Source organism: Stylophora pistillata, chromosome 14, assembly GCF_964205215.1.
Source record: "Stylophora pistillata chromosome 14, jaStyPist1.2, whole genome shotgun sequence".
In the NCBI taxonomy this organism is placed as follows: domain Eukaryota; kingdom Metazoa; phylum Cnidaria; class Anthozoa; order Scleractinia; family Pocilloporidae; genus Stylophora; species Stylophora pistillata.
The window spans coordinates 16,404,732-16,432,282 of NC_142532.1; the positions used below are offsets into that span (position 1 = coordinate 16,404,732).

Genomic DNA, 27,551 nt, shown 5'->3' on the forward strand with positions numbered 1-27,551 from the left:
TAAAATGATTGTGTGGAGGCGCGGTGGCCTCATGGTTGGTGCGCTCGACTCCGGATTGAGTGGTCTGGGTCCGAGCCCCGGCCGGGACACTGTGTTGTGTTCTTAGGTAAGATACTTTACTCTCACAGTGCCACTCTTCACCCAGGTGTATGAATGGGTACCGACAAAGTTAATGCTGAGGGGTAAACCTGTGATGGACTGGCATCCCATCCAGGGGGGAGTAGAAATGCTTCTAGTCGCTTCATGCTACAGAAACCGGAGTTAAGCACCGGCCTAATGGGCCACTAGGCTCGTAAACAGACTTTACTTTTATAAAATGATTAGCTGCATAAAACATAATTGGCTTCATATCTTAAGCACCATTATATAAAAAAAACAGTAGCTGAATATTGGCGGTAATGGCACCCCATAAGAAAATGATGATTAAGAAATATTTTTCGCCGTAGCGCGTGTTTACCCGCCGCCTTCACGGGAGATGGAGTCACTCGTGGAACCACTTACTCTTTCAAGCAGATTTGAACTCTTTTACGCCCAAGATCTTATTGATAATTCCTCAATTCTTATGATGTTGGTTGGGAGAATTAGTTATTGCGTCAACTGATAATCCCATAATTGATATTTTCCTTGTTCTTATCACTTATCTAAAAGATATCGAATTGATATTGTAAAGAGAAATTATGTTTTGGTCACTCATGGAAGTTAAAGGGTTAATAAGTGAAACTCACCGAATAATGAATGAATAAGAAACTAGGTTTGACAGCTCATCTAGCCTGCTGAGCAGGCGTAATTTGGGCGACCGAGTTCTCAGTATTTTCTTAGCGGAAAAATTACCGCCATCTTTGATTTTAATGGCAGCGGAAGGCTGGGGAGAGAAGGCAATTTGTACCAAGCGGGGGAGTGACGGTCAAAAATAAGGAGAGTGGCTGGGGTGGGGGAGTAAACACGTGTCATATGTATTTTGACTCGTCCATTGGATTATATTCATGCAGAAAAAATTTCGCAGATTTAATGCACCCGATATTTGAACAAACAGAATTTTCTATCGAGAAAACATATTGTTATCAAGTTCGTCCCTTCCTTTGACGGTGTCCTAGCGGTTCTGGACCCCCCTAGATTTGGACCCCCCGATCCAAATCCACCAGGGAATATGGATCACTCGGTCCAAATCTGCTAGAGGATATGGATCCCCTCGTTCCAAATCCTCAAGCGGTTTCGGACCGGGGTCCAAATCCGCTGTGACAGCCGTCACCTCCAAATCTTCAACTCGTTGTCACTCATTATACAGGAAGCAGTTTCTAAGAACAGAAAAACTTATCTGTCGGAGAGTGTTTAAATTTAGCAAAAAACTTCTTCGCGATCATCGAGAACCCGAGTTGCCTATTTTTCATATCGTAACCAGAGAGGATCATGGGATAAAACGTCATTTCCTTTTTGAGACATTTTTAAAATTTATTTACTTATTTATTTTTCTGATAAAATGAGTATTTTTGTGAGAAGTAGTCAGGGAAAACCGGTGACAATTAGATTTTTTGAGCTCTTAGGTTGACGTCTTATAATTTGAGGGTCATGATAGCGAAGCTACGGTGCGAAGGTACGGTGGCCCACAGGGGCAGTACAAAAATATTTATCACAGTACAAAAATATATATTCCCGTACAAAAATATTAATTTCAGTACAATAATATTTATCCCGGTACAGAGATATTTATCCCAAGACAGAAGTATTTATCTCAGTACAGAAATATTTATCCCAGTACAAAAATATTTATCCCCGTACAAAAATATTTTTTCAGTACAAAAGTATTTTTCCAGTCTCTTTACTTGTCATTATCCCGACAGTAATTGTGACTTCTTTTTCTGGCTCTAGTTTGCTTTTCTTTGTCTTGTTTGTTGATTTTTCTCGAAAAAACGAGCTTCTCTCGGACCTCTTTTTAGCTTTGTACGACTTAAAGCTTGGCAAAGAGAATTTCCTCGTCTTCGGCAAATCCGACGGTTCAGTGGTGTTGCTTGTAGACTTTGCGGGTGAAGCTACAGCAATGGCAAAAACCAGCCGCCAAAGGTGCCGCCATATTTACATGTGCTCCAAGGATGCTCGCAATAACCTCTGAGTTCCCATTCCCCACTTGCACTGGAAAAATATTCTTGTACTAGAATAAATAGTTTTGTACTGGGATCAATAGTTTTGTACTGGGAAAAATATTATTGTACTGGGAAAAACATTTTTGAACTGGGAAAATATTTTTGTACTGGGAAAAATATTTTTGTACTGCCCCATGTCGCTAAAATGTAAGAATTTGCGATAAAATGTTCCTCGTCTGTGAAAAACTCTGTATGCCGTGGCTTGTGGGTATAAATTGTTCTCCTTGGGCTCCAGTTTACTCGCGTCCTCGCTTTGCTGCGCTAATTCGTGTTACAGCGCGAAAATAAAGCTCATATCTACGCACCGCCGAGAAATCTTCTTAATGTCGATATAACGACAGTTCAAACAAAAAATTTCGAGGAAATGGACATTGGTTACAAGAGAGGATATCACTGTTGAAGGGTTGAATTTTTCTCAAATTTCGTATGAAGTCGGAAATCGTCGGGTAGCAATCGGTGGCTGAATGAGCGACTCTGTACAAGTCACGTGACTTTGTTTGAGTAACCGCGGTACAACAAATCTTCACGCATCCAAAGATGTCGCTGTTCAAAGCGAGAGATTGGTGGGCTACTTATGCAGGAAGCGACGAAGAATTCGATCTAGGATGCTTGTGTGTGGCAAATATCGACAACAATGGCTTGCAGATAGGTAAATCTACGAGAATTTCTGTTTTCTTTTAACATCTGAAACACACTGGCCACACATTCGTGTTGTGTCTAATGTGGTTGTCATTTAGGAAGTCCTGTTATAAGAGGAGATTAATTAGTCTGTGGCAGCTTTATTGCCATCTCTTGGGCTGCCAAAGAATCCGTTTAAGGGCTGTGATATATTGTTTACTTCTCCCAAGTCAGTTCTTGTGAGTGTACCTGTTAATTTCACCATAGTTGAAAATGACATGTCTATAATTATTACTTAGGTTACCTGTCAACTCAAAAGACGTTATTTTTATGCTCGTTGCTAACGACACCAATCGCTATGTTTATGTTGGTATCGGCGTAGGCAATGGGTCGTTAAAAATAAAAATATTTTATTTCTAAATAAACCAAATTCTGTATAGGAAAGATCTGTTTATGTTTTAAGAGTTACATCGTTTAATCCTCATGTTTGTTCTATTCACACATACAATACCCAAGCTTTAATTCGTATCGAATTTTTAAAGAGTTCATAGATAAATTTTGGGAGAAAACTATAACTAATCTCTATTTGATGAAGATCTTATAACTGAGTTTTCTTAGTGTACAGTTCTTTTTAAAATATTTTTTAGGGGAAAGTCACTTTGAAATTTGGCTAAGCTGTAGCAGAAATAATACCCATGTTAAGTAGAAAGAGCTTAACAGAAGCTTTCATTCATTTAACGATGATAAGTATATGTGTTCTTCAACTGTACCTTGTCAATGTTCTCCAGCAGCTGGTATTTTCACCAGCTACTTGTTTGACAAAACAGCAACCTGTCTTGAACTGAAATAAATGAAGTCTTTGCTTTATTACTGTACCTACACAAAAAGATTGGTTAAAACTGGAAAGAAAGCAATAGGTGAATTAGTAATGGGAATTTAGTACATTGCTCGCAGCACCCATAAGCAAGAGGAAGGGAATCATATGTTCTGATTGGCTACCCGAGCAGGCAAGATCTTGCCCACTCAGGATTGCCTGCATTCATTCTGTGCAGCAAAAAAAAAAAAAGAATTAGAACTATGTACATAATTCTTGGACAATTTCAGCCATGGAAATGCAAAAAGCAGCAGAAGATAGTCAAACAAAGAAAACAGAAATGAGTCATGAGTTAGTTGTGCTACAAACACAGCTGGCTTTCTTTTCCAGCTCTCAAAGCAAACAAGTCATTTCTCTACTCTTAAAAAAGCCAAATATGTTTGCAATACACTAAATCCTTTATGAACCAAGCTTGTTTGGTCAAGATGGCTGATATTAGCCTTGTTTTTTTTTTTTGTTTTTGTTTTTTTTCACATTTTTATGGACCTCAACTTTGTCTAGGACCATAAAAATGCAAAAAAAGAACTCAGCCAATATGCAGCCATTGTGACCTCACGCTTGGTTAATAATGCATATATGAGAAAGCAGACGCTCATGCCCTTAATTTTGGTACTCACTTGTTTCTAGCTGGAAACTGTTTTTTAGACAAGTGAATAAAGGGGTTAAGTTTCTAATAAAAGTAACTGTGGTGCTACACTGATAGGAGTAACAAGGTAATTTTTGGTTTTATCAACTGAATTGATAATGCAAACTGGCTGCTGTAAAGAATTTCGGCTGATGTTTTGAGTGTTAGCCCATCTTCTTTTGCTATGACAAAGGGCTAAACTCGGCCGTGGGGCAAGATGGCGGCTGATTTTCCGTATTTTGACAGGGCACAGACAATTGAGGATTTAAGCAAATAAAAAAATTTTTGCACAGAAATACTCCAAAAAATACGCTTATTTCGTTAAGCGAAAAAAAAATTTGGGGTTTAGGTGCACTTTAACATTTTATAAAGTTGGTCTCTTTTATTTCACCATATATTGAACTTGTATTCAGACCTTAACAGCTCGGGAAATTTTTGGACTTTATTTCTGCACTCCTTTCTTATGAGCATGTGAAGTCAAACTGAAATAAACAAATTACACTAAATACTTTTAAGGCACTGTGCCGTAATGTTCTTGAGCTAATTGTACTTACAATTCTGTATTCCTTTCCCTTTCTTGAACCTTGTGTTCCCATTACATTTTTTCGATCTATTTTTGTACTTAGGAGACTAATAACGATTTTCGAAACGCAAGTTCCTTTTTATAGAGAAATGTCCTTAGGGATATTACGTGACTTGAAATGATTTCGTGCAAAACACACCGTGTTAATCCCCAGTCAGTGTTGCAGGTGTACCATAGTTTTGCAATTCTACCCCTTTTCTGTTGTTTTTTATTAGGTTGATAAACATGTAAGGGGCTGACTTGAGGTGTTAGCCCTTTGATCCTAAGGGTAACCAGCTTCTAAATTGTCCATGTACAATATCACCCCTGAATCACTCATTCAGGTCACAAGAATAAAGAAAAAGGATCACCAATTAAAGAAGTCTTGATTTTAGAACAAGCTTAATATTCTCATCAGAATTTTAACACCCAAGAGTGACTAGCATCTAAAGTCTCTTTACAATATCACACCTGAATCACTCATTGAGGTCACAAGGTTAAAGAAAATGATTACCAACTGGAGAAGTCTTGATTTTGGAACTAACTATTCTTGTCAGAATTCTAACCCTAGAGAGTGACTAGGATCTAAATTTGCTTACAGTGTCTTCCCTGAATCAAGCCTCAGAAGCTCTTGATTGTTAAATAAATTCTCCTTTTCAGCTCCTTAGTGAATGTTAAGAGAATGTTATGGCCGAGAATATGCCTATACTGATGTCAGGGTAAAATGATCTCAAACTAGTTTGATTTTCATATTTACCTGAAATGGTAGAAAAAAATCAATCAAATTTTATCCTTAATATTATTTTTAACCTAAGTATATATAGTTGCTTCAGAAGAGCAGAATAGAAAGCAACTGGTAAAGTGTTAATTTGTAGGTTTTTTTTTTTTTTCAGATAAAATTATAGTTGGAAGCTATCATGGAATCCTACGAATTTATTGCCCCAAGCCACCTCATTTTAAACCAGATGATCTTATGTTGGAGGTACAGCTACAGCAGCCAATTTTGCAAGTGGAAGCTGGCAAATTTGTTTCGTAAGTTGACTGAATAATAATTTCAAAATAATTATTTATAACTTACTCTATACGTTGTAGTAAATTTCACTGAATACAGTGTAAAGCTAAAATAGCCACAACGTTTGCTTGGTTTCTATGCAGAGGGGTGGATCAATTACACTTGGCAGTTCTTCATCCGAGAAAGCTTGCTGTTTATAGTGTGTCAGGTAAGCCAGTGGTATCATGGTAATTTTTTTCTCATTTATGATTGTTTATTATTTGTAAATCTTGTATTCCAATGGATTGATTAACTGATAAATCAATTGTTTGACTGATCAACTACTTGTAGCTACACTCAATCCCAGCTGTAGTTTGGTCTTCAGGGCTCGACACTAACTTTTCAACTTACTAGCCAAGTGGCTGGTGAAAACTTAGGTGGTAAAACAATTTGAGTTTGTTTACTAGCTAAACTGGCTGGTGGAAATCGAAAACCACTAGCCAAAACTGAATTTCTACTCGTCTGTGGTTAGTTGGCTACCATTAGTGTCAAGCCCTAGTCTTGTTAATTGGCAGAATCTCTTTGCAGCTAAGTTGCCTGGGTTATGAAACCAAACTAAGACTGCAAACAAGAAGGTTGACTTACTAAATACCTATAACAAGGCTGTGCTCTAAGGAAAATGGAATGGAGCCCAGTGCTCTGAAACTGTGAAATTTAGGGTGCCCAGTATCAGGGGTTTCATTAATTTTTTCAGTAGGAGGGCAACTGGTTTTCACAGGCAGGCAAAACTTTTTGAACTAAACTTCTTTATAAGATAAACCTTCCTCCAGATTGTTAAACCAGGTGGGCAAAACCGTCCTTACAACCGGTCAATTTGGCTGGTGCCCGGCCCATAATGAAACCCCCACAGTATATACTTTGTATGAAAAAACTAAAATTTCTAAGTCACCCAAAAGCAAAAGTTAGGTGCCAGGGGCCACTGGGCACTGCTAGACCACAACGTGGTAAATTTAATATCTGTTCTGGTTCAATTTTATTTATTAGTAACTGTTGGTTAAATGTCCGTCTCATTAATTATCATACCTAAAACACAGATATCTGACTTAAATTTGAATCAAGGATAAAATTGAACCACAGTGGAAGCATGTACAGCTGTACATGACTTTATAGACCAGAACTGTTCTCTAAGAAAAATTGAAGGGAGCCCAGTGCTCTGAAACTGTGAAATCCAGGGTGCCTAGCATATGTTTTATGAAAAAACTAAGATTCCTGAGATACAATGAAATATATGAAGTTCAAATATTTTGTACTGCAGTATTAGATACATATGATGCACGATCCTCGCAGTAGATAGTGCTATTTAAGCAATAGCGAAAATCAGACCTGAAAAAAATCAGGCCTGTATGGGATTTGAACCACTGACCTCTGTGATACTAGTGCAGCGCTCTACCAATTGAGCTAACAAGCCAACTGGGAGCAGGCCGTTAAGTTGATTCGTAATAAACCCATGAAAGTGATAAATCAGATACAATGAAATATATGAAGTTCATATATTTTGAACTGTGGTATTAGATACGTATGATGCATGATCCTCGCAGTAGATAGCACTATTTAAGCAAGAGTCAGTGGTTCAAATCCTGTACAGGCCTGATTTTTTTCAGGTCTGATTTTCGCTATTGCTTAAATAGCGCTATCTACTGCGAGGATCGTGCATCATATGTAAGATTCCTGAGTTGCCCAAGAGCAAAAGTAAGGCACCATGGGCCACTGGGCCCTGTTAGACCACAGCCCTGACTAGACTGTTAACTCTTTCACTCCTAGGATCTTATTAGTTATTCTCCCTACTTCGCTCTGATGAAGGGCTAACGCTCAAAACATCAGCTTTTATAACGGTAACGGTGGCCAATTTACCATTTCAACTTTGTTGATATATTCAAATTATTCTCCCTACTGTTCTCGAGACAATTCTTATGATTTTAGTTCAGAGAATTTGGTTAGTGATCACTGCTTAACCCCCCTTATTGATATTTTTCTTAATTCTCATCACTTGTCTGCTTGATATTGTATTGATATTGTAAGGAGAAATTCTGTCTTTGGTCACTCAAAAGGTTAATAGGTGGGTGTTTTTTGGTTCAGTTTATTACAACATTTTCTCATTGCAGTTGTTTCAGGAGCTGTCGAACATGGAAATCATTACACTCTGAAGATGATGTATGAACATATTTTGGAAAGAACAGCCTATAATATGACATATGGTCCTTTTGGAAGTGTCAAAAGTATGTCACTTTCATTTGATTAACTGAAGTCAATTATCAACAGATACTGCAAAGTGAGGTTGTTGCATTTTCCACTGTTTTTACCAAGCCTCCTTTGTAACCAACGCAGATGTTTGCCATGTGAGAACATGTTTTCCAAGTAGGAGAACTTTCTTGTCTTTCTGAAAATTTTAAAAATGTATGCTATAATAATTAATAAAACTTTTTTCATGAGTGAGCATTGGATATGAGATGATAATGGCCAATTAGGCCCATATGGCCAAGTTGGCCATAATCATCTTCTATCCAACAAGCACGAGTGGAATGATTGTTTCATTAAAAATTCCTCAAAATCCAAATAAATCTTACCAACTTTATTTTGTAAGAACAAATGGAGTGTACAAAAGCACTTCTGGTTTAACTCATCTTCATGTGCGCACAATATGGTATAATGGCTCATGACTTTTGAAGACTAAGCCAATGAAAGCTCTTGAATTGCATTATCCAATGATTCAGTTTTTAATGGTACTTAAGGTAGATTTCCTTTCACTGTATCAAAACCATGCTAAGTTTTAAGGACTGTTTTGTAATGCAAAGGCCAAGCTTTGCAATTTGATAAATATACCATGTACATAGCATTTAAAAAAATATTGGAAATTGTTTGACTTTACTTAAGGGAGACAGAATATTGGTTAGGTTGTCTCTCTCTAAAGTATTGCTGTGTTTTGATTCCTTTTTTCTCTTCCTTTTTTTTGTTTTTTAGACAAGGACTTCATATGTATCCAGTCCATGGATGGAATGTTGTCTTTCTTTGAACAAGAGAGTTTTGCCTTTGGGAGATTTCTCCCAGGTTTTCTTTTGCCCGGTGCCCTGAGTTATGTTGCAAAGACAGACTCATTTGTAATTTGTAGCTCATCAAGGCTGATTGAATCTTACAAGTAAGTTTTTTGCAGCAGCACTTTTCTTTTCCTTTTAAGAAAAAGGATTTAGGCCAGAAGGTCAATTGCTTTCTTGAGTTACTTGAATAGGAGATATTTGAATATGCAGCTTAAAATGCTTTGTGTTCAGCCTAGAATGCTTTTTATTCATAACTGATGAATTAATTTTCTTAGAATAGAGCCATGTCTGATCATGAACTGAGCTGAATGAATAAATTCAAGAAAAGTTTCCATCAAGCTCAGCTGCAGCTTCATGTATTATGTGCTCTGTACAGTTGTAACTGGCAGGACCCCAGGGGTTTCATTAAGGGCCAGGCACCGGGCAAATTGACCGGTTGTGAAGACAGTTTTGCCCACCTGATTTGACGTTCTGGAGGAAAGTTTATCTTATAAAGAAGTTCACTTCAAAGAGTTTTGCCCGCCTGTGAAAACCAGTTGCCCTCCTGCAGAAAACATTAATGAAACTCCTGGGACCCATGGGCAAGATGAAGCAAATCCTGTGTTCTGATTGGCTACCAAACCCAGAAAGATGGGTCCATCTTGCCTGCTCAGGATTGACTTCCATTAAAAAAAAGCAATAAAAAAAAAACTTGGTCAATACCAGATATGTGCACATTTATTGAATATTTTTGCTGTTGGTTCCGCAGATACCAGACTCTTGCGGTTGCAACAGATGCTAACACAAAAGAGGATATTGGAAATAAAAAAGTTTCAGGAAAGAAGTTAACTGTAAGACTCAGCTTATTAAAAAGCTGTAGATGTATACATGACTTGTAAAATAATTATAACATCTTTATAGTGCTTGGTATTTTGTGTGATGTAACTCAGGAATTGAGCTTACTTGGCAGGCTTCTTCATGCAACAACATACTTTCTGTTGAATGTTTGCACCAGTGTACAATCATGTAGCATAAATTATGCTGACATGAATTATGATGGTTTTTTTTTTATGTTTTAAATCGTAAGCTTTGCATTACCAGCCACTTCCTCATTTGCATTGTTTCTGCATGTTTAATAAGATGCTGCAGAATAATATAGATGGTTAAATTGCATATAAGAAATTCAGGTTGCCTGAGTTCTGAGGTGGTTTATTTTGCAGATGGACTGGTCATCAAATATTGGTGAAAGTGCAATAGATATAGTTGTTTTCACCAGTGCAAATGCACCACTATCAATATATGTTTTAGGTAAGAGAATTTTTGTATATTAATGATAATGATAATGATATTATTAGTAGTAGACTAGTAGTCAGGGTTCGATACTAACTTTTCAACTTATTAGCCAAGTGGCTAGTAATAATTTAGATGTTGCAACAATTTCAGTTTGTTTACTAGCCAAACTAGCTAGTGGAAATTGAAAACCACCAGCCACAACTGAATTTCTACTAGTCTGTGGGGTAGTGGGCGTAGTAGTTGTAGTAATAGTAGTCATAGCTCCAGCAGCAGCAGCAGCAGCGGCACACAGCAGAAGCAGCAGGAGTAGCGAAAGCAGTAGTATATTATTTACAACTTTACCAAATTAACATGAATTAATGTTATTGATATTTATCAAATTTTTGCATCTAAAGAATGAGATCTTGTTCACTTGTTTGTTGTGGCTCAAAATATTATTCTTTGTTTCAAGTGTGGTTTGAAAATTCTAACACCTCAATAATTTTTTTCCCTAAGCTTGTGTGAGATTATGGTAACTGATCTGCAATAACAAAAAATTAAATTAAAATTGATTTGGGGATTGTTAATAAAATTAAAGAAAATTTCAATACACAGCATACTGTACATGAAAGCTATTATCATCTTGGCCTAGGTGAACGCTCATTGTTTTGTCTCAACGAGAATGGATCAGTGAGATTCATGAAAAAATTTGAGTATAATCCAAGTTGTTTCATTCCATATAGTTCAGGTAAGAATGTGTTTATTTAGTAGCTTTTAAATTCCCTATTGATGATTTTTACAAATTCCCTAATGATGTTTTTACAAATTCCCTAATGATGTTTTTACAAATTCCCTAATAATGTTTTTACAAATGTTTTAATGACTGATACCCTTTGCAGTTGAAACATCACCCATTACTTTCTTTATGTTTCTGAAAGTAGTTTCAGACCCAGAGGCAAGGTAAATGCATGTAAGAGAAAGGAGCTGCAACCTATTCAGTCCCTCTAGAATAAAGCAACAAGGGGTTTGCAATCCTCCCCCCCCCCATGGGATGGCAGGTTCCCCCCTTGCAGCATTTTTCAGGGTTACCCCCCAGCCTTTTTCAGGGTTTACCCCCCAGCATTTTTTCAGGGTTACCTCCCCCAGCATTTTCAGGGTTACCCCCCCCAGCATTTTTGAGGTGTCCCAGACAGCTCGCCGGTAGCCATTTATATCATGGGGTGGAGATAAGCACTGTGAGAGTAAAGTTTCTCACTCAAGAACGGTGCTTTAATTCTCCTTGTCTTTTAAAAAGCACTGTCAAAGTCAGGCACTTAAAGAGCGTTAGGAAAATAATCAAGCAGCTAGAGCTACTGTTTGGATTTGTTTACGTGGCCCCAAATTTTCACAGCGAGAAAGAAAAACTGTTCCTTCCTCAGTTGTGGAAATATTCTTTCAGATCTCGGGAGTTTATAACAGATAAAGAAAGATAAACATCCTATATAGATTTGATAGTAAATTGACTATTCACACTTGCTTTTCAGTGGTGGAAGGGACAGTAAATGCTCTGGTGGCAACTTATAACAAAACACTGATGATATATCAAGATGTTACGCTTGCATGGGCGGCGCAATTACCTCACATTCCTGTTGCCCTTAAAGTAGCTTCATTTCAGTAAGTTATATGAGACTTTCAGTCATTAAAACAGTCATCGTCGGCGTATTTTTGATTGCGAGAGCTAACTGATTCTTGGTAGAGAGCTTTAGTTTGCCTGGAACAGAAGCCGTAGCGATTAGTCAGTCACAAAAACACGCTACAGTGGAACCTCGATTTAACGAAGTGCCAAGGGACTTGGGAAATTGGTTCGTTATATCGAGGGTTCGTTTTATCGAGGTTCTGTGGCATACATTTTACTGTAACTTTGGCCGGGCTAAAACTGAAGTATCGTTCGTTCGTTATATAGAAGTTCGTTAAATCGAGGTTCCACTGTACTAACTGATCTTGTTCTCTTTCGTAAACTTTCATCGTAGGGAATTACAAGGTGTGATAGTGACACTGGATGAAGGGGGCTACCTCCATTGTGCTTATTTGGGAACTGATCCCTCTATGATGGTGACACCAGCCCCAGAAGCAAGAGACATCAACTACGAGGTCAGAGCAAGAGTTTTTATTTTGTGATTGTGATCGAAGATACAATGTACAGAGAGCAAATTTCAAACAAGTGTCGAAACTGATCCGAGACGGCATTGGCTTTGCTTTACATTTCTATGTGATTGGTCCAGAAAACCTTCTCCCCACTCTCTCAGCCAATCAGATGCAAACTGTAACATGTATCATGGTCGCCCGCGTTTTTCCCGCGCTTTAGGCAGTTTGATCGTTTTTACTCTGAGTTCTCATTGGCTGTTAAATTAAGTTATAAATTTTACCCAGTAGCCATTGTGACTTCTCTGGTTTAGGTTTTACGAAAATCAATCGAAAAGCATTCTATTTACGAATCCCACACTAGTAAACACATCTACAATGAAATTAAGGTTAGCACAATGTACGGATTGTACTCTAGCGTGGAGCGTAACTTAATTTTGAAATTTAGGAGGCAGATGTTGAGATGAAAGAATTACAAAAAGAAATAAAAGAGTCTACAATTAGTTCAGGTAAGAAAAGGGCTGATTACTGTACAGTTGACATATAATTATCTTTGCTTTTAAGACTGTGAAGGATGTTTTGACTTAATGATGAGCATGAGAGATTCAAGATAAAGAGGGCCAGAGTTGAATCCTAGTCAGGGTGATTGTGTTGTTATTCTACAGTGGTAGATTCTAAAGGAAGAGCTGGCTTCCCATTTTGCGTCTTGTCTAAAACCAAAATTCTTCCAACGAAAGGATCGCTTATGTTTTTTTTAAAATGCACTTATCTTGAAATGTTTTTTCAGCTTATATGGGCTCTAGTGCACGTTTTGACTTTGAATATATCAAATAGAGTATTTCTCATTGGGCTCTCCAACTCAACCAATAAGTACACAGTATTTAGCAGACAATTCTGACTGCATACAGTTGACCCTTAATTTTGATGTTTGGCATTCTTTTCCTTAGAAATTTTACCCAAAGCCCAGCAAAGGGAAGACCTTGTTATTTCTGTAAATGTACCAACAAGTTTAGATCAAGTATCAGTAAGTAAAACACATTACATTTACATTTTTACATTTATATAGCATTACATTTTTACATTTTTACATTTTTACATTTATATAGCACAGACTTCTATGTGGATGTATTCAGTCGCGCTTAACAGTATCGTAAGGTTAAGATCGGACGTCAGCATTTTTCATTTTTCATTTTTCAACACTCACGAGTCACTCATTTTTCATCTGTAGTTAAAGTTTATATGTGCGTACAATTTTTACCATAAAGATTAACGTTAAAAGACAACGACGTCTCGACCGTTCGACGGTCATTTTTAGGTTGAAAAGTAAAAATAAATTTCCAGCATTTACTTTCCAACTTGGAAGTGACCGCCCAACGGTGGAAACCCCGTTATCTTGTAACGTTCATTTTTATGGCTGGGCTCGACACTAACTTTTCAACTTACTAACCAAGTGACTAGCGACAACGTAGATGTTATGACAATTTCAGTTTGTTTACTAGCCAAACTGGCTAGTGGAAACCTAAAACCACTCGCCAAAACTGAACTTCTACTAGTCTGTGGCTACTGGGCTACCGTTTGTGTTGAGCCCTGTAACAGTGGCGAGATCCGTTTTCAGAAATTTGCTGATTACAAGTTTTAGTGAAGTAAATTTTAGCATCAGCAGACAAGTAGCCTGGAAAATTCAGGCTTTAACGGGAATCAAACCCTTGCCACCCAGATTCTAATTAACCCCCTAACTCCCAAGATCTGATTGTAAATTCTCCCCTCTAGCTGCTACACATTTCCTCGTGAATTGGTTACGAGAATTTGGTGTTCAATCAAGGGAACAACTTCTACCTGATAAGTTTGAGTATTCTCATTATCTGTTTGCGGGATCATGTATGGGTATTCTAGGGAGAAGTTACATGCTAATCACTGAGAGTTAAGGGGTTAAGCGCTGCTGCTATCTGAGCTACGAAACCTCACTTTGGAAGCGAGGCAATTTTTAGAGGAATCTGATCACAATTCTTACTGACATAAATTTCATTTGACCTGCTGATGAAAGTCAAGAAGGGGAATGATCCTTCCAGGTGTGCTCCAATTTCAGCAATTGTAGAAATTTGCACTTGCATAATTTGACAAGCGCAGTTCAACTTCATGATAAACGTGACATTGACTTCTAGAAATTTATGTAGGCGTCCTTCTCCAAGTGTTGCCTTTAAATTGTTACTTTCATAGTCTGTGAATACAAGTAGGTTACCCTTCAACCAGTGCAAATTAGCATTTTCAGAAAGTGTTTTGTTTTGAGAAGAATGAAATGAAGCACAACGAGGTTAGAGTCGGAGAGGGAATGGGACTTAATATACATAAAGTACGTACATGTGGGGAGAGCAGGGGAGGGTTTAAAAGAGATCAAGCAAACCTGGAACCAGGCTCTCTCTCTCTCCTTTACACCCCCTTCCCAACCTCCCCTATGTTTTTCCCTTTGCTCGTTCGCTTTTTCGCTCAGTGTTTCCCCATAAACGTAGCTTCAGGATCAGACTTCCAAATAGCGGGTGAAATGTATGAAAGCGATCCTCGCAGTACTAAACCCTACTTATGTAGTAGTGGAAGTAAGGCCTGGGTTTAGGGTTAGGGTTAAGTGATCACTTAGACGGGTCGAATGCAAACCAACGTAATGACCTGCTTCCAGTTGGCTCGTTAGCTCAGTTGATAGAGCACTGCACCGGTATCGCAGAGGTCATGGGTTCTAATCCCGTACGGGCCTGAATTTCTTTCAGGCTTTATTTCCACTACTAGACAAGTAGGGTTTATTACTGCGAGGATCGCTTTCATGCATTTCACGGAATCGCAGTACACATGTATGATCTTCATGAATTCAAAAAATTCATAGATAGCAGGTGAGTACTGTTCAATTGGCTCAGTTCAATTTCTAATAAGCATCTTTTCAATCTGTATTCACAGCAAAGCGCAAAAGACGACGGCGATGACGACACGTTCCCGTCGATTACAGTAACGGTAAATTTGAACTGAAAGTCCATGTGGGGTTTGCTAAACCTTAACATCAGTATGCATATTCTCCACACTGTTCTCTATACATTTCCTAAAGAGCTGACAAGGAGAATTTCTTTAACAATCAAGAGCTTCTTTAGTTGGTGATCATTTCCTATATTCTCGTGACCTTAATGTTTGACTCAGGGGTGATATTGTTAGGAGAAATTAGATGCTGGACACTCTTAGGGTTGTAGAAGTAAGATTAGGGACCTTTAGCAAACCACGACCGCGACGGCAACGAGGACATGGCAAAACAAAAGATTCAATGGGCAGAACAATAGCCAGCACGTGCGTTTTAAAACTTTGTACATTCCTTAGCCGTCCTTTGCCAAACAACAACGTAAAATCACCAAAATTTGCGTCGTCTGAGAGTGGAAACCGCGACGGCAAGTTAATAGGGAACTTAAGCGGTCACGACGGCAACGCTACGGAAGACGTAGATTAAAAAATGAGTTTCTACTTTTAGTTAGAATTTCGAAAATGGCTGCACGTGTTTACCGTCTCATGGGGCGCAAGACCTCAAACTCAACATAACGCGTAAAAGTAGCGTTGAGTTCCAAATGTAAATTAAAATAATTTGCCGCCGCGGTTTCGGTTCGCAGACGACGCAAATTTTGGTGATTTTACGTTGTTGTTTTGCAAAGGACGGCTAAGAAATGTACAAAGTTTTAAAACGCTCGTGCTGGGTTATTGTTCTGCCAATTAGATCTATTGTTTTTCCACGCTCTCGTTGCTGTCGCCGTCGTGGTTTGCTTAAATTCCTTATTGTAATTTGCATTTGGAACGCAACGCTGCTAATATACGTCATGCTGAAGCTGAGGTGTGGCGCCGTATGAGACGGTAAACACATACAGCCATTTTCGAAATTCTAATTAAAAGTAGAAATTCATATTTTCAATCGGCGTCTTCCTTGGCGTTGCCGTCCTGGTTGCTTAAGGTCCCTGCTTAAGTATGAGGTTGAGCACTCGCTCGTTAAAATCACTCCTGCTCTGCTGTCTACATGAATTGAACCTGCGATAAAGTTTTTGATGATAAATACCCAAATCACATGAGGTAACTTTTTGCAGCGACTTTACCGCGGGATGTGTACCAGCGCTTTTTTTGTTTGTTTTTTTTCTATTTTTCTTGGTTTTGTCCAGACCTTAAATCCGAATGGGGAGGTTATTATCCTTCATTTCCAAGAAAATGCACCGCTTGTCATCGCTAACAAGTGCTTGTCTTCTCACTAGATCACTCTCAAGTCACAAGCACCAAGTCCCCTAGAAAATGTAGTTCTTAGTGTCATATCCAGTCCTCCTATTATGTGTAACAGATCATCCATAGTGTTTCCTATTATCGGTGAGTAAAATGAGCTACATGTGGATATTGGACAAAAATATTTTTATAGAAATTCCTCCCGTCGCGACCTGTTAAATTTTGTTACCGAAAAACACTAAAAATGGCAACCGCAACACAGAAATCTCGCAAAATGACCTCTATGCTACACTGAAGTCAATCGTATCATTACTCGAGCGCTCCAGAGGCTTTGTTCGTCGATCTTGAGGCTCTAAAACGCATGTTTGAGTGCAATTGTTTCACGTGTTCATGTAAGCCTCGAGAACAAATCGAAACGCCCGTGAAATCACTGTTTGGGATGTCTTTCTCATGCCTTTCTCAATGCGAATCCCACATCTAATAGGCCATTTTCGAATTACCTTTGGCCTTTTTTTTAAAACGAGGCCTATGCTCAACCATTCTTGTGAAAATGAGTTTAATTTGCATGTAAATGAAACATCTCCGCGAAGGAGCAGTCGTCCTGTAGAGTGTACCATTATCCTAACATTGTGTTTCACTCCGTCTTTGTTCAATCACAGGAGACAGAAGTGAACCCGTATCTGCAGAGATTTCGTTCTATTCCCGCGGTGGCTCTGTTCCTTGCTCGTTAAAAGCCCAGGTCACGGCCACTTATGTAACAAACTCCGGTGAGTTCACTTATATCCTGATTACAATTGTTGTGAGGTAAATTGGAAGTTGTTATTTTGAGACTTTTTTTTCGGTTAAGATTTTTGTTTTGTTAAGCCTTGCCTTTTGCACCTACGTGTTGTTTTGGCAGATTTATAGTTTTGACCTTTTATTTTTAGTGTGTACTTGAACTAGGCTCAGTTCGCGGATTTCCTTATTACCGTGTTAGACACTGTAATCGCTTGTTATGGTTGGGAATAATTAGTTTCATAGGTGGTCGTGTTTGTGTTGGTAAAGCTGACCTTGAGTTTTACCCACACTGAAGTCCCTGTTTGCGTGCGCGATTCTTGTGCGCAGCTCGACTGTTAGCGTTTAATTGGTTCCTTGGCGCTCGCCGAGTACTTCGGTGAGGGACAACGGCAGTTTCCCCCCCCTTTTTGCAAAATGAACGGATACACTATAGAAACTCTCACGGTCAGCTAACCCAAACATGTCTACTGTTTTCCTACTTAATACGTCGGTACTTCTCGTTAGAGCAGAGAAAAGAAGTATCGCTGTACTAGAAGTCAACTCCTTTAGAAGAGAATTAAAAAAAGTACAGTCCTAGTACCTCTGGTTAATTTGGCTAAGCGAGTTGTACATCCCCCAACACAATGAAATTATATCAAGCGACTTTAGGCACTCGGTTTAAAACACTACAGTTGTAGTCATGACAGACTCGTTTGCTACTCGGGAAACTCGAAGAAAAGGAACAAGTAATGTGGGAATTCGAAATGGAAATTTCGTGGCGTTAGCACCGCCTTAGGAGTGTTGGCGGGGAGGGGGGGGGGGGTACATACATAATGACGGACCGATTAAGAAATATGGCTGATTAATTGCGGAGGATTGTGGTGGAGATTCTATTTTTTGGAATAACAGGATCTTCGAATTTCAGCACAATTATTCTTAATTCTAATTTTATTCAGCACAGTGTTAATAGTTCTACTAGTTCACTAGAGTGTCACAGTTTGAGTTCTTCTGTGCATTTGATTCCCCTCCTCTATAAAATGTTCTTCAAAGTCCTTCCCCTTCTCCCTGGTCATTGAAGGTAACGTAAAAGTCACATTTTTGAAACGCGAACAGCAACTGGAACAAGGAAAAAGAGGACCTCTGATGCGCTTTGACTTCGAACAATAAACTGAAAAGTCCTTCTTTTCACATTTTGTACTAAATAGTACAGACATTAGATCTTTTACTACCGTCCTCCTCCTAAAAACACATTGTTTAAGCTTTCTAAATATTGAACTCGAATAAAAAAAAAGTTTTGGCTATTAAAAAAACAGTAACAACGACTTTGGGTGATTTTGGGAGTAGAGGCGCAGTGGAATGAGTAAGGGGTGCATTTTTTCCATTATTCATCAAAATGTATGAGTGCTTAACCCTTAACACACCCCAACATCAGTTTGCATATTCTCCTTACTGTTTGCTATGCATTCCTTAAAGTGCTGACAAGGAGAATTTGTTTAACAATCAGGAGCTTGTTTAGTTGGTGATCATTTCCTTTATTCTCCTGACCTTAATGTGTGATTTAGGGGTGATATTGTAAGGAGAAATTAGATGCTGGTCACTCTCAGAGGATAAAGAGTTAAACCCTTTCGCACCTTATCGTAGTTTCACATGTTAGGTACACAGTGGGAATGAAAGTCTTTTTTCGTGTTGAGGATTGGATTGATGCTCGATAACTAAAGAATTTCGGGAGCCGAGTGGAACCCAAAACTGAAATTTAGGATCGAGAAAAGAACGAGGAACCGAAAAGAGCTCTCTTTATAAAAGTCTACATTGGATATGTAAACTTGTTCTCATCTCAGCTTTTTTTGTCCACAGAGGCTCCGCGGGTCGCCCAAACAGATATTCATTTCCCATTAGCTGTTGTGTGTAAAGGATGTCCGCCGGTGAAAAATGCTACTCATAAGGTAAGGGTTAAGGATGAATTCAAGACATACTCTAAGTGGGCGAAAGAATTTTAAAACTAAAAATTTTTAAACCTAAAACGGACTGGGAGTCTTGTCATTTCCGTGATTTACAACGTTGTGTATCCAACAACTGAGGTTCCTAGCCCTTTCTCCTTGTGCCCTTTCTCTTAACTGCTCACATATTGCAAGGAAGGATACGATGGATGTTTCCAATTATGTGAAAGCCCTGGTGGATGTTATTTCTTAAATGATTAGCTAGAGATTCCCGGGTATTCTAAACGTTTACACGGGAATGTGAATAACATCAGCAAAACCAACAACAGCTACTAGAACAACCAAGACATACGAACCAAAACCTCAGGTAAAAAATTGAAAATTAGCCATCTTGTTTTTCTTTATTTCTTCTCCGTTCTTTAGCTTACATTAGATACTAACAAACCTCCTGTGAATCTCGCTGAAATATTTCCTGGTAAGTCATTCGTCGCTGTGTTACCAGCTGTTCTTTGGAATGTTTCGAAATGATTTTTAAAGCTACCAGGCCAGGTATTTGAGGGGTAGTGAACGCAGTCGGTGCATCATTGAACAAACAAAATATCGAGTTCCAAATTGTGAAGGCTACTCTGCAAAGGACACAAATATCGTTCATGGAATGGCATACAATGTCAACAAGCAACTGAAAAACAACAAACAAAACCGATGTAAAAAAGAAAACTCCATGGGGAAATTGTTTAACAGATATTTTTTTCGGCACTTGGCAACGATGTCATGGTCATTTCTTCCATGCTGCAAAACAAATGTTACGGAAACAACATAATATATTCGACATGATTGCAGAATGCCAGAATGAAACAAGAAAACCAAAAAAAAAAAAAAAAAAAAAAAGGGTGGAGGAAATTGAAACGGATTATCAAAGGAGGATTTGAAAGTTTGGGCCCACTTTCGTTTTCGAGTTGCGCAAACTGTTCCTTAGCTCCTTGATTGTACATTTGGTTTTTTTTTTGTATGTATAGATATGGTAAATGATGCTGTAATTCCAATGGCAGCAGTTGGCATACAGTACTTTGGTGGACCGATTGTTACAATCCTCGCTTCAAAAACATCACGTATGTACAAAAGCGTTCAATATCATTTATAATTATTCAAATGTGATAAGAACTTACCCATGCAAGCTCGATCAAATTGAAGTAGAAATAAAATTTTACACAGAAAGGTAACAATTAATGTTAACCTGCAGAGGTACACCTTATAAGTCAAGATTAGAAATTAAAAAAAAAAAATTATAATAGTTCAATCAATCAATCAATCATATCCTTTATTTAAACACGATGAGGTTTAAAGCAGGGGGCTTGTGGGGTCGTGTGAATATGATTACAATAACAATAAGAATAAGAATAGTGTCCCTTAAAATCACTCTACAAAATATACAGTGTAGTACTAGTGTAGTACTAGTAAACTAGTGTAGTGCTAGTACTTTAAACTACTGTAGTACTAGTTTAATGGGGGGAACAAATGAGCAAATTATGTCTACTTCGAACTCATCATTTCACTTCCTGTTTCCTCTCTCACGGTGCTGTGCTCTACTATGTGAGTGAAAAGAGCGGTGTCTTTACTTTACAGAAAGATACAGAATCCAGTGTGACGTATTTCAGGGAATGTGGCTAGTACTACACGAGGTTTGCAAGCGGTTAGAGGCGCACTTCAAAAAGAACAAGGTAAAACCAACAAGATATTTTACAGAAACATGTCATATCTTCATTTGCTTCTTTCAGAGACGGATGGTTACCTCATGAGGTCGTTTCCTCTGTCTATTCTTTTTCGGCCATAGCTTTGCATCGTTTGCTTGATGTAGGGATCTCAATATCAGCCGACGATTTTCAATAGACGACTTGTTGACTCACTTCGTTCTGTGAATCTTTCTTTGATGATTTCTATCGTGTGATTTCTTCGTAGGACACCGTTCAATTTCGTGCATCATTCATGGGCCCGTTGCCTTTACAAGAATATTATGAACTTATAGATGCTCACTTTGAGGTGAGTACTTTCCTCATTTGTTTTAGACTTTATCAGGAAAAGTGCTTCCTACCTATAGTTTAAACGTTTCTGTCACACCATACTTCTTCAAAACAACTTTATGGAGGTGGGTTTGAGTCAGCCGTGACTCAGGTACAAGTTGTTATTTTAATCTAACAACAAATTTTCGTCACTAATTTACAAGGAAGTGTGTAGTAGCCGGAGCCGGGAGTAGTAACAATCAGATCTTGGCGTTAAAGGGTTAATACTATTTCGGAACTGGGCGAGTATCCTTGAAACTCTATGCACTTTGCTTAAAGGTCTCTCCTCAGTGAGGATGCAACATAAATGAAACTGATCCTTTAATTCTGCTTCTTCTGTTTTACAGCAACGCTGTAATCAAACAAAGTACCGCGAGTTGCTATCACAGCGGGCTCAACAGTTTCGAGCCATTCAAAGAAGATTGTTAACAAGGTTCAAAGACAAGACCCCGGCACCACTTGCGAACCTCGACACTCTTCTTGACGGGACATACAGACAGGTACATGGAATAAAGACTGACACTGCAAGGGGGTTGATAGGAAATAAGTCGCTTTCATTTTACTTGATAGTTTAATATGGTACTAATATGAGTGTAAATGCTTGCACAAGAAGTGGCGAGGAAATCTTACAGCCGTCATAAGTTCGCTCAATTTTACCAAACTTGGTGTTTGTTGGAAACAGCGGATCGAATTGTATCAAGACAAGACAAACAAACTCTTTCAGCTAATCAAATTGTTTGCCCAACTGTGATAAAGAATTAACAGGACGTAACTTGTTTTAAATATTATGTCATCTTTGTCGTTCCCAATCACAAATATGAAACCTCCAAGTTTGGAGTATTTCGCTATGGTTTTGTTAATTTTGTAATTAGCGTATTCCTGATTTTAATGATTGAAATTGGGAAATGTCAACTTTCTTGATGGTTCCCTTCGTACCGAGGAAAATTTCAAAAGATTGATAGAATTGTATACCGTTGCACATATGCACTTTGTAACTTACCATTGGTCAGAATTGAACATTAGGTTCCCACATTTCTGCTCTAAACTTCAATCAGCTTGCATGCTTTCTGGTAGAAAGTTTGTTTGATATAAAAAATTATCTCCCCAGCTCCTTGCACTTGGAGAGGCCGAGGAGGAATGTGAAAGAGCCATCGAGGCAGCCGCATATAACTTATCATGCGGAACACGACTTATTAATTTCCTTATCAAGTAAGTAAGAACCTTCTTGTCAATGATAGAGCACTGGCGAATGAGTGTCGTAAAGTAAAAACCAAGGTAATCACAACAGCCAATCATAAATGAGGAAAAGATTTCAAGGAGCCGATGAAAACGCAGAGTTAAGACTAAAACTTTTTTCAGTCTTGACCAATAACACAGCGACGTAAAGAAGAAACGGGGCAATCCCGGATTATGTCCGACACTCAGCTGAAATTGGCTCTTTTGTGATGAACAGAATATGTAAGAAAAGGTAAAGGTATTTGCGTCGAGCGTGAACGAGTCGAATATTTCGCGGTCGGTTGTGATCAGGGCCCGTTTCTCGAAAGTCCCAGTAACTTAACGGGCCCGAAGCCATGTTTTAAAATCAGAACTTAAAGGATAGGAAAGCAGGTTTGCACCCAAACCAGTCCTTTTTGTTTCTTTAGCTGATAGTTTTATTGTATCATTTTCAAAACTTTAGATCCCAATCTTGAATGAAAGCAGAACAGCTCTGTGGGACGGTTAAGTTACCGGGACTTTCGAGAAACGGGCCCCAAGAACGACGTTTATGAGATATGAAATGTGTTATCTTCGCGTGACATTCCGTAAGGAGATGCGAATGCAAATTCGTGCCACGTTACGTCATGCAGACGTCATATCTTTTCGCTATATAGGAATTTGTCCACGTCATCTGTTTAAATCTTTTTTAATTGATCTACAGGCTATGGACCAACATGTCAGATAAAGATTTCGAGGTTCTTCAGACTGCGCTTTCTCCCGAAGTTTCTGAATCACAGGAACAGGTACGTTATTCTTGTCGCGAACATTGTGTAGTTTCCCTTTACGGGCATTTACTAGATTTTCGTCTTCAATACTCGTATACATCCGTAGTTTGAGACGTCAGGTTACTTCCTTAAAAAAAGCGAACAAAAAAGATAGCTTTATGGGCGACCTAGTTTATCGCAAACTCTTTTGATAATTATATGGAGTTAACGGTGGTGTTTAAAAAAAAAAAAACTAAACAAAACAAAATGGCAAAGCGGAAACAAACAAAATGCAAAAAGTAAATCAAGTCGTGTACCCGTTTTCTATTTGACAAATAGATTCCGTGTTGCAGTGCGTCTGTTCAGTAAAAGATCACAGATGACGTCCAAATGTGGCAAAAACAAAAAAGTGGCGCATAGGCGCAGCCCAGTGTGTCACCGATGATTTTACGACTGAGCTGAATAACGTATGCGCACGCGCTAGGTTTTGGCGCGGAAAAACGGATTTTGAGTCGTTCGCGTGGTTGATTTTCTATTCTGTTGCTTCGAGGCGTTGTATTCCTTGTCGCTCTTCTACAGAACAACTTCCACACTTGAACACCCTCTGAATATTTTGTATTATTTAATTTTCTCCTTAACAACTTTGGAAATAGGAAAATTCCTTCAACAACACCAAAATTTCTCGGTTTTAAATGCCAACTCATTATTTTCCCAAATTTCGCTTAATTTTAAACCTCGCACGCTTAAGCCCGCGTTGTTGACTGCATGCGGCCTTCGACGTTATTCAGCTCTGTCTATTCTTACCTCATTTTGACTTATTATTTGTATTGTAGTATTGTGACCTATTATTGTACAGACCCACGGCAACATAGAGCCTATTTGTTTTATTTGACAAAAAAAAGAAAAAAAAGGTTGTTAGTGGTGACGTCATCTATGCGTCTGTCCTCCATTAGGTCATAAGTAAGAACCAATCAAAATGCGTGTACAATAATGTCAGCTTATTTGTTAGGAGTCGACCTTGCTTCGAGAATTTTTCCTCCCACCCATTGGTATTCCTCTCTCCCGAGTCGATTTTTAATTCGTTTTGAGACCGTAAACTATGCGACCAGTCCTCTTTCGTGTAACGGTAGTAATCAAGTTACATCTGAAATTTGCTGTTAATTTAGGTTGTAGAAATGCAACGGTTATGTAGTTCTGTGTCTTTCCTTGTGTTCAGGGCTGGGAGGAAATCACAGACGCTGCAATTACGCACCTATTGCGGACCTGTTTAGCAAAAAGTGCAAAGGATCAGGCTGGTGAGTCCCGCTATTTCAATTGTTAAACTGTGTCGGATTCGATGAGTCTGGAAGTTGAAGTGGTATTCTGAAAACAAAAAAGGGTAGGAATTTCCAGACAAATCTTCACTAACCGCGTGTGCAAATCTCGTTCTTTGTCTCTTTCCGCAGTTGGTGTTTCAGCCATGAAGATTCCCAAAGACACAAGCAAGCTGAAGAAACACATAGCACTGATGTGTGACAGGCTTAGTAAGGGCGGCAAGCTGGATTTATCTCTGTCATCGCAAACAGGAGAGCCCCTTGTACAGCAGCAACAACAGAAAGCAGTCACACCTCTAGAACCGCTCAGCGAGATGCAGGAGGAAGAAGATGAGACAGGTATTAAACTCAAAAAGAGATGTGCTTCCAATTTCTCCGTTCAATTTTAATTCACTTTTGATGGAAGAGGTGGTGAGAATGTAGAAAATTATCTCAAAGTAACGGCGGGCTTGAGTCAATTGTTCCACGCCTTTCTTTCTTATTTGCTGTGGGGACTGAAATTATGACGTTTTGAATGGAAAGACAATTTTTTTCATTTTTATCCTTTCTGTAAGACTTACGTGCGGATATATGGATCCTAAAAAGACATCCGACAAAGGAAACGTGGACGTTATCTATCTACATAAATAAGCGTTTAGGAATGTGTACAAGCAGGGACAACTAAATTGGTGACCAGGCTCAATGAGTGGGTTAAGTCTGGGTTTTCTGAGCCTTAACCTTATTTTTGCGTTGTGTTCTTGGACAAGACACTTTACTTTTATGGTGATGCCTTTCTCCACCTAGGAGTAGAAATAGATGGGCAACCGTAAACCAGGCGAAATGTTGGGGGCTACTTGCAATGGCCTGGGAGGAGGTCCTCACTATTTGCACCGCGGCAACAGCACAGGAAGTTTTAGGCCCTTAGTGAAAGTCTGCGAGGGTTGTAGCCCCATTATTAGTGTCACATCCCTCGCAGAACCCTTGTTTTGCCAAGGGATCCAAACTTTCTCGCACACGGAGAAATGCTGGTGCTGCAGCGTCCTAACAAGCGCCTCCTTGGAGGCCGAAAACAACACCCCACCCCAAGACCCTAAACCAGTTAATCATACGGAAACACGGATAAGCTTTGGCTTCGTGGGTCACTGAGCTCGAGACCAGACTCACCGAAAGTTCTTTGTTTTGTTTTCAGACAGCTCATACGCATCTTCCACGTTAGACGGGGACCGTGCGTCCGAGATCTCCGACACGGAGTCTGTATCGAGTAGCGAGAAGGTGCCACCTCGGTTACCGCAGCTCAATCACTCGAGAAAGCCTCTCCCAGATTTGAACAAGAGAATGCTGGTTACCCCTGGATCTGATGAAGAAAGTATGGTGCTGAAAGGAATTGGTGCTGCCTCTTTGGCGAACGGTTTACCCGAAGATCACGAAAGAGTATTGTAGTGCAATCACACCTGACTTTTGGTAGTCACGTAATCTACATTTTCTCTCCATCGGTTGTCACAACAAGTCCACCCCGCGAAATGTCGCTCAACCTTGTATGATACGCACGTGACAAAGCCATCCGTTGTACAGTTTCTTAGGTTTGTCACACACGGTTAATATGACGAAACTCAACGTTATCAGTTCCTTTATTTAGAGATTTGATGCACAACCATTAAGAATAATTTACATTCAGAGTCGCATATGTTCTTAAAATATAACGTACAACTGTCGTTGAAAACGTCTTTTTGATATTCCGTGATTTTTTTTTTCTTGATTTTATTCATATCGGCCCAGGTAGCAGAAAACGAGGTGCTTATTTTTAACAATGGAAATGACATTGGAAAAAGGGAAATGGACTTAAACATTTTTAGCAAGAATTCACAGAGGGAACGTCTTGAGAAATAGACTTTCAGTCTTTTCAGTCTGTGAAACATGAAGATTTTGTGGTCAAGATTTCTATCTCGTCTAGAAATTAAGAGTGAACATTCCAGTTGTAGAAAACAAATCTACAAGTCGTTCAAAACTTAACGCCAAGCCAGGCTCGTGTTTTCGTTTACTTTGTTTTAAAACTGCAGCAATATTAGGCTACTTAGCGAGAAGCGGAGCCAATCAAATTGCAGCATTTGTGAAAGAACGCAGAGAGATTTAGGTTAGAACTAAGGTACCAGTGATTATTTGTCGCCTGGTGGGGGGGGGGGGGGTTGGGGTATCACATGCATTTCAGGTGGAACGGAAGGAGGATCAGTCGTCAACAACAGAATACAGAAGGGGAACTGTAGAATATTTACCTCCAAAAGAGCAGCCGATGAGGTTGGAAGGAGGAGGGGGGGGGGGGAGAGCAATGAGAATATTACAGAGCCTTGGGAGGGAGCAGGTCGATTTCATAGTGAAACACCACCCCCCTGGGACAAATAATGACTAAATATAACAAGTGGAATGAACATATCTCAGCCAACTTTCGGGTCGTTCTGCTTTATGCCATCATTCTCGTTTTTTCTTGTAAAAAGCTATTTAATTTAAAGCGTAAACTCAGAATGAACGAGTGTACAGTATTGTACATGGACTGAAGAGTCAGTGATCTGTAATTTAAAGTTGTAGAATGTTGTAAAATAAGATATAATCAGTACAGGAGAGCTCGTAGATACTACAATTATCATCCTGCCACTTTGTAACTTAAGGAAGAAGACAGTTATCACATCCAGCCGATGAGAACTGTTAGAAGGACTGTGTCACAGCGGTTTAGTCCGCCATGTTTGGTTTACCTATTATTCACTCCGAGAGGTGAGGTTGATGAACAATTTTACGTCCAAATGACAAAATAAAAGCGTGAGTGCAAAAAAAGAATCCCTCAGCGTCTTTGTTTATTTTTTTCTTTAGTTTGCTTTAAGGACTTGAGGAGAAGACAGTACAGTATTTTTATTTTTTAGAGGCGTTCCCCACTCGGGGCTGCCCCCAGAAAGAGCACCTAATCGCAAGTTAAACTCGACAACATTTTTCTCGTGCAAGTTTCTCGACCAATCAGGTGCAAAACCTAAACTAATCGTTGCTTGGTCTCTTACTTTTTCCC

At 39.0% G+C, this 27,551-nt stretch overlaps 1 protein-coding gene across 1 annotated transcript; it reads left to right on the top strand.

Annotated features, from left to right (window-relative positions):
• Positions 1–1,670: 1,670 nt before the first annotated feature.
• On the top strand, positions 1,671–27,328 carry LOC111332111 (protein PTHB1). Its single transcript, XM_022937385.2, has 26 exons — positions 1,671–2,787; positions 5,711–5,849; positions 5,973–6,037; positions 7,971–8,084; positions 8,827–9,001; positions 9,649–9,730; positions 10,100–10,187; positions 10,804–10,899; positions 11,675–11,804; positions 12,161–12,281; positions 12,721–12,781; positions 13,220–13,296; positions 15,216–15,269; positions 16,535–16,643; positions 17,159–17,266; positions 19,110–19,198; positions 19,616–19,667; positions 20,209–20,301; positions 20,816–20,910; positions 21,149–21,229; positions 21,597–21,749; positions 22,358–22,458; positions 23,168–23,249; positions 24,427–24,505; positions 24,656–24,862; positions 25,692–27,328. The coding sequence occupies exons 1-26, from the start codon at positions 2,676–2,678 to the stop codon at positions 25,940–25,942; spliced, it is 2,814 nt and encodes a 937-aa protein (XP_022793120.2). The 5' UTR covers positions 1,671–2,675; the 3' UTR covers positions 25,943–27,328.
• Positions 27,329–27,551: the final 223 nt, after the last annotated feature.